The sequence below is a fragment of the Diadema setosum genome, chromosome 2, assembly GCF_964275005.1.
Source record: "Diadema setosum chromosome 2, eeDiaSeto1, whole genome shotgun sequence".
Classification (NCBI taxonomy): Eukaryota; Metazoa; Echinodermata; class Echinoidea; order Diadematoida; family Diadematidae; genus Diadema; species Diadema setosum.
Window position 1 is genome coordinate 43,474,350 of NC_092686.1, and position 12,727 is coordinate 43,487,076.

The 12,727-nt window shown below is 37.2% G+C and overlaps 1 protein-coding gene across 1 annotated transcript in view; it reads left to right on the plus strand.

Annotated features, from left to right (window-relative positions):
• LOC140245368 (histidine ammonia-lyase-like) overlaps positions 1–11,990 on the plus strand; it is a 55,284-nt gene extending 43,294 nt beyond the window's left edge. Inside the window, exons 8-20 of the mRNA XM_072324947.1 lie at positions 3,513–3,652; positions 4,134–4,181; positions 4,738–4,789; positions 5,254–5,349; positions 6,529–6,683; positions 6,978–7,058; positions 7,550–7,615; positions 8,298–8,376; positions 8,714–8,800; positions 9,408–9,542; positions 10,000–10,108; positions 11,461–11,530; positions 11,850–11,990. Of these exons, the coding sequence (XP_072181048.1) occupies positions 3,513–3,652; positions 4,134–4,181; positions 4,738–4,789; positions 5,254–5,349; positions 6,529–6,683; positions 6,978–7,058; positions 7,550–7,615; positions 8,298–8,376; positions 8,714–8,800; positions 9,408–9,542; positions 10,000–10,108; positions 11,461–11,530; positions 11,850–11,990 (1,259 nt within the window). The remainder of the gene's footprint in view (positions 1–3,512; positions 3,653–4,133; positions 4,182–4,737; positions 4,790–5,253; positions 5,350–6,528; positions 6,684–6,977; positions 7,059–7,549; positions 7,616–8,297; positions 8,377–8,713; positions 8,801–9,407; positions 9,543–9,999; positions 10,109–11,460; positions 11,531–11,849) is intronic.
• Positions 11,991–12,727: the final 737 nt, after the last annotated feature.

Sequence of the window (12,727 nt, forward strand, 5' to 3'; positions counted from 1 at the left end):
CTGTAACATAACGCAGCTGTGTTCTGAGGCTTGGGAGCTGTTTCGACTAAAAAAGTAGATATTTTCACGTGAATAATTTTTCGCGCTTGGCCAGGTAAGATGAGTTTGGCATGTGTTTTTAACTCCGCTGAATCAAGACATGACTTACAGGAACATAATTTTAGCCCCCCCCCCCCCCAAAAAAAAAAAAAAAAAAAAATCGTGTGCTTTTTTTTTCGCACTGGTTTCTGGTTACGCGAAACGGGCGAAAACTTCAGCACCGCAAAAAAGTCCACTTCTACAGTATTTTGTTTGCAACAAGCTTGTTACCAGTCTAATGATAAACAATGAATGCGACATTTTATTTGCAAGTGACTATAAGTAGTAGGTCCAACACTGATTTTAACGCTCAGCTGCCAATGTGGGAGCTTGTTTCTTTGTGTGCAGAGTTTAGACACCATCCTATTTTGATTCAATTCAGTTCATTTCATTTCTATTCAAATGATGCACTCATTCAGTTATCTTCTTCAGTGAAAGAAAATGTCTGTCTTTCAGGCTATGTGAAAGGTTCAAAAATTGTATTTTCAACTCGAGTATTACACTTTGGTCCATCAAACCTGTTTTGATGAGGGTTATTATGCGTTGACATAGCTAGAATTCTGCGTGTTCACAAACCGTACAACTCGTTTGTTCATTGAATCAGTGGCGGAAACATGCTTCTCCGTTACCCCACGGATTGTATATCATTGCATGGTGAAAGTATAGAAGTTTATTGCGAATATTACTGTACACACGTTGCGTCGTAGAGTGTTAAATGACTGAATATAATCAACAATTATCAAACCATCGTACATCTGAGAATGCATCACTCCCTGTCTCGTGTCAAGGGGGAACTTCACTGTATGTTCACGATCAACATGTTCACAGTCATGTTCACTTCCATTGTAATCGAGTAAACTCAAACAAACAAGGTCTTTCATCATAAGATTGTTTATTCAAAATGCCATGCAGTGTTAAAGTAATTACCGTGTTTTGTGCAAGAGATCTATTGGTCACAGTCAGTTGATGATGAATAAAAACGATAAAGGCGATGACGTCATATAGCGTCCAGAGCTTCTCAAACATTTTGTCAAAGGTTTGGAGATAGATAATATAGGCCCAGTTTAGGATCATACATTCTGTTAAAACTATGGACCAATAAACATCCCCCTTTATAGAGTCATCATTGGTTAGTTGTTAAAAACTATAGAAAAATGTCATGTGACGACTATAGTCATTTTTTCTTCTCGATTTCATGTTAAAAGCAAAATAGAAACGTTGCAGAAGATTTGTGTGCATTGTCACGACATCTATAGTGGCCTATACGTCTTGTAATACACATCTGTGCCTGTGACTGATGGTACCGCTGTTCCAATGAGAAACAAAAAACAAAAAACAAACGGACAAATGTGAAAAACATTAAGAATTTCACAGCATTTTCATTGGCGATTGCCTGATTTCATTTTACTCTGTTTATCAAAGACATGGTAGCACGCATAGAGTGAATTGTCATTTCAATACATGTTAGTAAATATGGGGCTCCAGTTACTGTCATATATCCAACAATCTGGAACAGACTTATACAGTAGTAATGGTAGATTGCCTGTCAATTCACACACTCTAACTTGAAAGGTTATGTAACTTTCATTCCATTCCATCTTATACTCAGTAATGCATATTTTCTTTGCATCAGGACCCTGGTAAGTTCTTCTTCTTCTGATGATGATGATGATGATTAAGTCTGCCTCCTTCAATAGGCTGCAAGATTCTTGCAGACTGTGCTATTTACATTATAATACAGTTTATTTACAGATATTTACAAGCACATAGAAAATTTGAAGAAAATAACTAGCTACTGTGATCAACCGTTAGTCGGTTTCGGAATGATCCGAAAGATGGCGCTGAAACATTATTTCTTACGACAGGGAATTCCAGTTCCTTACAGTTCTTGGAAAGAACGAATGGCGATGCGATTCAGTTCTCGAGTATAGTACCTGATAGGAATGTGGTTGCGAGGTTCTCGTCAGCTGAGTAACCTGTTTGATACTATAGTCCTGTGCCGAAAGTTATGTAGGCCTGTACATTTACCAATATTATTTTAAGTAATTGCCCTATAAGTATACTGGTATATCATTTATATTGCTGTTATCAGAGGTATTAACATTGCCATATTGTCATGATATCGCTCTTCACCATTTATGTCGACGCACTCACACCCATGTGAAATAACTGGCTTTTTTCTGAACTTTTTCCTCTATCACGTGATTTGTCGGTTAAGCTGCATGAGCGGCGAACGTTTGCGAACGTAGCGAATTTGAGATTCGCCAACTTTTCTGACGAATGTTTGCGAAAAATCAAAGTTCGCTTCTGCCATTAGCGACAGTTAGCGACTTTTAGCGATGTTTAGCGACAATTAGCAACACTTCAGCGAATGTTTGCGAAAGTGTTTGCGAAACACAGGTGGCGACTATTAGCGAATGTTAGCAAATGTTAGCGACAATTTTGCAAATGTTAGCGACAGTTTTGCAAATATTAGCAACTGTTTGCAAATCCTTTGCGACAATTTTGCGAATGTTCTTGGACCTAGAAAAGTACCAGGCGATTATGTATAGTCAGACCCATAAAACGAACGTAAAACCTTCCACTGAATTCAGATCTCTTGTGACAACCGTTCAAGATGGATTTCCAGTATATAAATTTCTGCCAAGAAGAGGCTCAATGTGTTGCTATCCTTGAAGAGCTGCTTTGTCAGGCTGCTGCTGCAGCTATTGTGCAGCATAAGAGAAATAAAATAAAGAAAAACAAGAAAGGAAGAAGAAAAGAAAGACTGTTTGGGTCAGAGAGTGGTTGTTGCAGAGGACAGACTTGCAGCAATTACATGATGGAGATGTCAAGAGCTTCAAGAACTTTCTTAGAGTGGAACTTTGTCTGTTTCAGAAGCTTTTATATAGGAACCATATGGTTACTTCGCTAGCAGTGGCGAATCAAATAAAAATGTTTGCGACACCGTATTACGACCGTTTGCGAATTCTTACAAGTGTTTTGCGAATGTTTGCAACTGTTAGCGAAAATGCAAATTTGCAAAGGTTCGCAAAGAAATTTTGAACATGTTCAAAATTTCTTTGCGACAAAAAAAAAAAACTGTTTGCGACAATAAAAACCGTTTGCGAACTTTCTTGCGACTGTTAACGAACCTTTTGCAACCCTTTACGAACCCTGGCGAAATCCCAAATTCGCTACGTTCGCAAACGTTCGCCGCTCAGTGAGATACCCCCTTTATGAGTGTCTATAGTCTACGTGCAGTTGAATTTCCAGAATTAATTGCTCCGTAAGAGCTCTTAAAAGCCGCTGAAGTGGTCTTTCAATGGAGCTGCAACACAAAAGTGCTGTATAGCTCCATGGTTTATTCGCCTGAAATCAGAGAAAGAAAAAAAGAGAGATGTGGATGGCTAATGAAATTCTACAATTTATTTGTCTGTTTATATGCCCCCCAGCTTCCTGTCTGTCCGTCATCCCCTGCAAGGGAACTGTTGGCGCCAGCGGAGACTTGGCTCCTCTGTCGCACCTCGCCCTCGGCCTCATGGGAGAAGGCAAAATGTGGAGTCCTAAGAGCGGATACGCTGAGGCTAAAGATGTGAGTTGATGTGTGCTGCGTTGAGCATACCGAAACAAACTGGACCTCTCAGAACTACTGAAGAGTTTTACCGCAAAACGACGTAACTCTAACCTTGTTTAAAGTTGAGATTATTTGCGATTAAAGCTGTCAAAAAACAGAGAAAAATAATACCAAGCAAAAATGAATATAATGTGTTTGTTATGATAATTTCAAGAACATTCCTTGTTATGTTAAAAGTATAATAATAAGGTATTGTTAAAAAATTTTTTACTTTGTTCTATCTGACGAAGGACTGGGTGTGTAGTTTGTAAAATGTTTGAAAATTATGTTTAGCTAATTTGGCGATGAAAATATTTAATTCTCTTCACAGGGCGCTCTGTCCTCTTCCAGACGAAAAAACACAGAAACTTATTCAAGTTATGGACTCACTCTATAAATTATGATAATCTAAGTTATGTAACCATTTCCTCTTTGTACGTTGCTATTATAAATTACGTAGGTCCTTGAAGCTCATGGACTGACGGCGATTGAACTTGGGCCTAAAGAAGTAAGCGAAATTCCCATTTTAACAGAGAAATTTAAGATTACATCACAAAGACAACTCAGCTCTTTATATTTAAAAAATATGAAACAAATTACGCATTGAAAGTTGATGTATATGTTATGATGGAGCAAGAAAGCTAGGGACTTAGCAGTCCGAATGATTAGCTTGCAATCTTTCCTTACTGACCTCACGCAATCAGTAATCAGGACTATTGCAATGAAATTGTCAATATATGAGGTGGAAATGTGTACCACCATGATCATATAGACAAGATATTCGGGCTGGTAATCGGTAATCATAAAACATTATTTTGTGTTGTTATCAACGAGTAGCATAGGCCTACTGATTTGTGTTAAAGTGGTGTTGTTTTGGGTGAGCAGTCTGGGGTTCATGTGGGGATTCACGTGTTTGTTTGTTTTTTTACATATACGTACAATAGATTGGCCTTGTTTACATTATTAGGCTGTCTGGGTTTTTTTTCAGGGTTTTGTCGATAATTATAACTGAAATATTGCCAACAATTTTGTTTTTGTTTTGTTTTTGTTTTTGTTTTGCTCAGGGCGTTGCTTTGATCAACGGTACTCAGATGATCACATCCCTAGGGGCAGAAGGTATGATCCCATTAAAAAAAAAAAAAAAATGATAGCAACAATAACAAAATGCACAAAAAGAGCAAATTACTGCTTTTCATCTTTAAAGAAGTATAGAATTTGTTTGAATCCGGTAAGCGTCGAGAAAAAAAAAAACACAAAACATTGCGATGACACAAGGCGCTTAACCACCCCTCAAATCTTTTTAGATAGAATGTTGAAAGCTCTCACAAACACACACACACACACACACACACACACACACACACACACACACACACACACACAGAGGAAGGTCACTATAACGTATTCCGCCAAATGGCAATAATAGGCTTCATGTTAAAAAATAAGAAAAGTGACAGTCAGAGCATTAGCTGACTCTCGTATTCTTTATACTATTGCATGTACTTCAGATATTTTGTGGTATAATCATTCGTTCACGTGGTTATAATAATCACTTTGTATTATGCTTTTTGTTTCTCAAGCTGTGACGAGAGCATACAATATCGCTCGCCAGGCAGACGTTGTCGCCGCCCTCACCCTGGAAGTGCTGAAAGGAACAACGACTGCTTTTGACTGCTGTAAGACATTTTACACACACACACACACACACACACACACGCACATCCTTATATCAATATAAATATATATATATATATATATATATATATATATATATATATATATATATAATCGAGACAATGGATAACTGAAGATGTTGCAGGATGCCGGCTGGATGACGCTTTCGACCTTCAGTCTTCTTCAGCTTTATTATCTGTTTATACGAAATGAAATAGATGTTTTAAACATAACAGATCATATTATGGAGAAATGAGTATAATACATTGAATACAATTTCAGCATGAGTTAACAGCTTCAGAACATACTTGGCAACATATTATCTAGCAATTGCAAAACATTCAACAAAATATACCTGTAAGTAGATATATATTAATGAGTATTACATCAAGGCATATCATACAATAAAAAATATTAAACACTTAAACTCAATAATGTAGTTACAGTGTACCTGCTAAGCAGACGTGTGTGTGTTTCTTGGTTTGTCTTGTATATGTATATATATATATATATATATATATAATAATATCATCACAAACAAAACTGAAACAAAGTTCATGCAGTATTCACCAACAGTTTCTTTCGGCACACAAATTTTCGAGCGATTCACTCTTTCTTTCCCTCGAAAATTTGTGTGGCGAAATAAACTGTTGGTGAATACAGTATGAATTTTTGTTTCAGTTTTGTTTTTGATGATATTATCACGCCAACACGTGGACAACTTACTCAATATATATATATATATACATATACATATATATATATATATATATATGTTAATTCAGTTACTTTGAAATCAAATTTGCTGTGTGTAACTTTAAAACCGACTTTGGCAACTTACAGCAATGATGTAAACTGGCTACGTCATCGGCATGTGTTTGGTGTTAGCAGCACCCTATTATAACACTGCGTTGAGACTATCACTTAAGGTATTTTGTGGAATAATTATAATCGTATCACGATGATAAAAGAGAAGATGAAATTATACATTATACTTTACGGGCAAATCACTTCTTATTTGAAACTGAACAAAACTTTTTAGTATCTTTTCACCTGTCAAGCGACCATTCATGATATGCAAGAAATTACACTCCACTATATACTCTCTATCACTGTTTATCTTAAATTAATTTGAGTATTGGATAACATGCATTTCATAAATTTCTTCATCTAACCTTAAGGTATCCATCGCACTCGGCCCCACAAGGGTCAAGGAATCGTGGCCAGACGCTTCAAGTCACTTCTCCACTCCGAGATCCATCCTTCTGAAATCTCAGTCAGCCATCGCTTCTGTGACCGCGTACAGGACTCCTACACACTCAGGTGCTGTCCACAGGTAAGAATTATGACATATTATTTTATAATTCAAACCTATCGCCACACACGTTGGTACTGTGTCTGCATGGTTACTTTAATTTGGCTTCACATTGTGCAATTTGATGAACATGCAGTAACATTGCAACTTTAATCGCATGTCGGCAGATATTTAAGTCATATGATTATTAGATTGAGGTTTTCTAATTTCCTTTGAGAAAGGGAAACTTCCTTTCATTTCTCTACGCATTGCGTTGCAAGAATTTTTAAAGATATGAGAGAACATCAATTTCATCAATTTCTTCTTGGTGTTTAGGTCCACGGAGTCGCATGGGACACGATTGACTTTGTCCATGGCATCTTGTATACCGAGATGAACAGTGCTACGGACAACCCTGTATCCTTTTGTCTGAGATCAAGAATCAACATCATGGCTGGAAACTTGTTTCTGGAGTCATCTACGTCCCTATGATTACTAGAACTTTTTTTATAATGACTTCCTTTCAGATCTGAAGGCATGAGAAGATGAAAAAGCTTGCCTTCATTTTCGGGTTATTAGGAACTTGATTATACATTTGTACTTTCAGTCGATCGAGCCCCCTTCATGCAACCTCAATGTTATGAGCATTTATATCTTTATAAATATCTGGGCTTATTTTGATACTTTCAATAACTACCTGGCTATCAATGGTCCAAAACAACGAAAATGTCATTTATCAATAGCTGAATCTGTTCCTAAGTAAAATGTAGGAATAAAAGCAAGATTTAAGTTGAAAATAACGAACTTATGAAGCAGACTGAGAAACAGAGAGAGAGAGATGAAAAACAGGCTGTGGACATTTAAATATGAACGAGTAAAATCTTCCCTTGATGCCAGATATTCTACAGCTTGTTTTCCCCGATCTAGGAGAGATCAAATCTGCTGGAAATTTTCATGGCGAATATCCCGCTAAGGTAAGTCATCTTTTCGTGGCCTGATGTGCCAACTTTATAAGATTGTATCGAGTTCTTTCAAGATTATAATTATCGTGAAATCATCAAAAAGAAGAAAAAACAAAACAAAAAATCCACCTTGTATCTTTCGCGATAAATCCAAAAATTTGGTCGAAACGCTAACATTGACAAAAAAAAAATGATCTTATACTTTGCTGATTACACTTATGTGCCATGCTATGTACCTTTACTCCTAGTTCTGTATCACCCGGGAAGTACTTGTTGAAACATGGAGATGATGACGCAGTCTTCAAATGTGATTAATATACAATGCCTTCAGAATATCTTTAAGTTACTAATTTTTACCATTCTCACAGACATAAACATCGTGTGCTTTGCATCACCATTCATCACCTTCTACACACGTTGTAAATAGTATAACAATAAAATCCAAAACAGCTGGTCCCATGTATACTGAATATCTATTTTTATAGATACGCTTTCAAGGCCGCAGACTTTGTAATAAGCATGAATTATAACAATTCTGGGCCCCGTTTTATCAAAAGATAAAATAGATTTTAAATTTCCTTACCACACAGGCTGCCATAGACCTACAGTTAAAATCAACTATATAATCAATTTTGACTCTTCATAAAACAGGGCCCTGGTGTAAAAGATAGTATTGTGTGTGAATTTCTTTCAGGCATTAGACTATCTTGCGATCGGAATCCATGAGCTGGCAAGCATCAGCGAGCGTCGCATTGAACGACTGAACAACCCCCGTAAGACTTTAGATGTCTACAGAGTTACTTGAGGCTTGTTTCTTTAGCAATTAAATCGTTCACATTAATTGATTTGATCTGATTTAATTTAATCAATTTTATTGTAGTTCATATCTGTTAAACAGATTTATAATCATTGTATAATGTCTGTCCATAATGTCTGTGCCTACACAACCCATAATACAAAATGCCCTATAAACGCATGACTCGGGTTGTTGATATAAAATTTGAAGCTATATAGTGCGAATGCAAGTCTTTTAAGAGGGTCCATGTGGATGTCTATACAGCATTGTGTGGTCAGATAAGGAAGAAACCTGTATCATTGTGTTCATGGCAGAATTGAGTGATCTTCCCGCTTTCCTCACAAGAGAGCCAGGACTCAATTCAGGTTTCATGCTCGCACACTGTACAGCCGCTGCTCTAGGTAAGTACATTGTAAAGATGACCAGTCTTCACCATTAAATATTAAAACGTATACTAATTTTATTGGATGGACTCTCTGCCCAGGGCTGATTATAACATTATGCCAGTTCGGTGAGGATGATAAGAATCAAAGCCCACCAGAGCGAAAAAAAAAAGGTCAAACACAAAAACGAGAGCCATCTTGGACTTAAAATGTTTTGGCTCAATAACTACTTTTGTAACTTATCACTTTGCAGTATGTAATCTTCTATAGTTTTCAACCAGGTGATTACCGGAAGCAGCCTGGAAAAAAAATAATCATATAGTTCTTGTAAGCGTTTTGACAAGAATTACCTAGTGCTATAATAGTTTGGTATTCTAATGATAAGTGTATGTCTAGGAGAGGACAAAATGCTCTGGAGAAAAAAGAAAAGAAGCTTCAGAAAACTGAGGTTATTGCTCCTCTTTCGATGTGGGACAATTATTATGAATGAAATGGAAACCATTTACACATCTTATCGTAATTTAACGCTGCCTATTTCACCCTTTCTATATCAAAACATCATACGTTGTTTATCATATCTCTTTCCTTCCTCGTCCATCTCTCGCACCACCCCCCCCCCCACCAGTGTCCGAGAACAAGGTACTGACCCACCCCAGCTCTGTGGACTCTCTGTCGACCAGTGCTGCCCAGGAGGACCACGTCTCCATGGGGGGCTTCAGCGCCAGGAAGTGTCTGGAAGTGGTGACGCATGTGGAGCAAGGTACTAATATGAAAACATCCACGAACATACATACACACAAACAAACACGCATTCATGCACAATAACACACAAACAAAGTCACACACTAAGGTGCATCAAAATAAATGTGGTATGGTGTAAAAAGGTAAACATCACACCATGCTCACACACTTTATACAGTATTGACATACATACACACATACACATTATGGACAATTGCACGCGACATACACACACACAAACACGCTCACACACACACACACACACTCACACACACACACATACTGATTCCAACGTTATGCATTGCAGATACAGCCAACTCAGAAGTGTTACATGTATTGCAGTTCGTGTGATAAAACAACACGAGCTTTATGGGCATTTTTTGTTAATTATTTATTATTGATAGTCGTGACACTCCGTGTTGAATCTCCTCGCGGTTTAAGCTTATCACTTCCTCTTTGTTCTTACTTTTAATTAGTACTCGCCATTGAGCTGATGTGTGCCTGTCAAGGTATCGACTTACTCAGACCTTTGACCACCACCCTTCCTCTCGAAGCTGTCCACAAGCTGGTCAGGAATGTTGTTGGGTAAGTCATGAAAAGCAACGCCTTCAACTCACCTGGTACTTCTCTCCATAGAGTTCTCTCCCTCACACACACACACACACACACACACGAATATCTACATCTGTTTATACCAAACCAAGGTACATGTAGGGAGATAGAAAGAGAACTTGAGCCGAGATGAAAGGAATAAAAAAAAAGGCCTATACACTTGGTGTGCGCCAGACGCCGTTTTGGCGTCTTGGACTGGACGCAAAAAGCGGCATCTGGCATATACATTGTTCGTCTTCATAACACTACCCCACCAACTTGGACAAAGAGTGTGGTTAAATAGTTTCGACAGAAGTGTCATCCTTTGAATCTACCTCCATCTCCCCACCCTCCCTCTCGATCTCTCTCTCTTTGTCCTTTTTTCCTCACATACAAGTATCTATAATGTATACATATCGATGAGAGATAAGGGAATTCATAGAAAGACATCCCAAGATACATTGCGGTGAGTCCTGAGAGCAAAATATTGATAGGAGATTGTACGTCAGAATTGTACGTGATAAATCAAATTCATCAGCAAAGACAATAATAATAGGTCGTATTGAAAACTCGTGTTAAAAGTTCAGACGTATTGCACCCTACCCCGGAATTTTTGCTTACGTTTTTAATCTCCCTACCATGCTCTATTCTAATTCAGTGCAGTGCAGTTCAGTTCAGTTATTATTGGGGTTTTTTTTATATTAGTTTCAATCTCACAGAAAGTAATACAAACACAAGGTATCCTTGATGAATCATATTGTTAACAATTTGTAATCAGTATCTTTGTTGCAGCATTCTTTATCAAAAACAATTATAAGCGATTATAAACAATACGTGTATAAACTCGCCCCCTGGTTTGGCTTATTCCAGTCTTTGCAGTGCACGCACTTTTTTCAGTTGGAAGGGAGGATGAAACTGTTAATTGGTCACTCATTAGTTTGTTTGCGTGTATGTTTGTTTTATTCTCCTTCCCCATCTCGGAATATCGCTCTTGAACAAGATCTGATTTGTATATGGTAACCTAATGTTCTGCCTTTTTTTTTGTTCTTTTTTACAATTCCTCTACATTGTTCAGTGATTGTGTTATTCTAATCAAGTTAATTGTTGTAAATAGTGTGATTCTGTATAATTTTTCAATAAAAAAAACAAAAAACAATACGTGTATAAAGCACAAAGCAATTAAGGGCTTTCAGCTATTAAAAAAAAAAGACGCCACAAAGCAGAGTTAAACAATATATGATTGTCCCAAATCGTTTTCAGTTGTTGTTCACTGCAATTGCTTGTAAACACTACAAATAATTATACATGTATCGATTGCTCCCTAAATTTCCCCTTTCTTTATTCAGCCCTCTAGAGCGAGACAGAAATCTCGCCCCAGATATTGAAGCAATCAGCAAGCTTTTGACGGAAAACAAAGTAAGTAATAATCACCTTTAATAAAGAAAAAAAAAACATTTTGCATCATTTTAAAACAATAATTACAAGGGACTGAATTGCTAAATGATAATTAAAATTGCACAACGCAACACAGCGTTATGACGGTGTAACAAAAGCGCGAGCTTTATTATTATAGCCACACACCTGCAAAGAACATCAGGGACAATATAAGATTTTATAGAGCAATGAAAGTGCATGTACGTGTGCCCTTATTGTTATACTTTGTTTTAACGTGTTTGTGGATGCGAAAACGATTGATGAGATCTTGTTTTAAAGGTGTTAACCTTCCCTATGACAGGTGTGGGAAACTGTCTTACCGTTCATCGAAAACTACAAAGCGAAGATGTCCAAAGATATTGAGGTCCCCTCTCCAACGTCCAACACTCTGAATACCACTGACTGCTCCTTCTCAACAATCGCCAGCATATCAACTGCTTGAACAACACCCGCACACACACAACTCTGGACGGATTCAGATGTCAACGCGTTCTCTTAAGATTACTTGTTCGTTTTAAAATAATGTCGGTGTCTTTTGCTATTGGGGTGCGTATTCTTTATTTACAAGATGGTAGCTTTGCCTGTATTCGTGTAAACTTATTTGCGCCTTAAATATTGCTTTCAGTTTCTCAAGATGCCTTAGAGAATAATAGTGTTCCTTCAGTTGAAATACGATTTTTTTTAATACACTACGCTGTTTATATATGTTATGATTTATTTTAAATACGTTATCTGAAATCTTCACCATCAGTCGAACAATTCAAACACAATTGGAAGACTATCTATCTGAATTAAAGCCCTTGCACTTATTGGACTTACATAGTCACTGCCTGGTGGTTTATACAATATTGTATTGACTCCAACGTTCAACCATGTAATTAGTGGAAAATGCGCTATGAGTCTTATCAAACGTTAATTATATAACTAATATATACCATGCCTCATACCACTTACCGTTTCCTTAGTGTTGCATTGAATTAACGTTTAAAGATAATATAATCCACGTTAGATTCATATCGTGTTGTTTTGCCTCTGGATATGATTACATTTTTCCTTTGAGCCATGGTTATTAAAACTCCCAATCTTAATGACATAATAATTTCTACATCATGTTGGGCTGACCTCACGAAAACTTAATGTAGTCTGCGGCCATTTTGTGTCAGCCGGTGGAAATGTTTG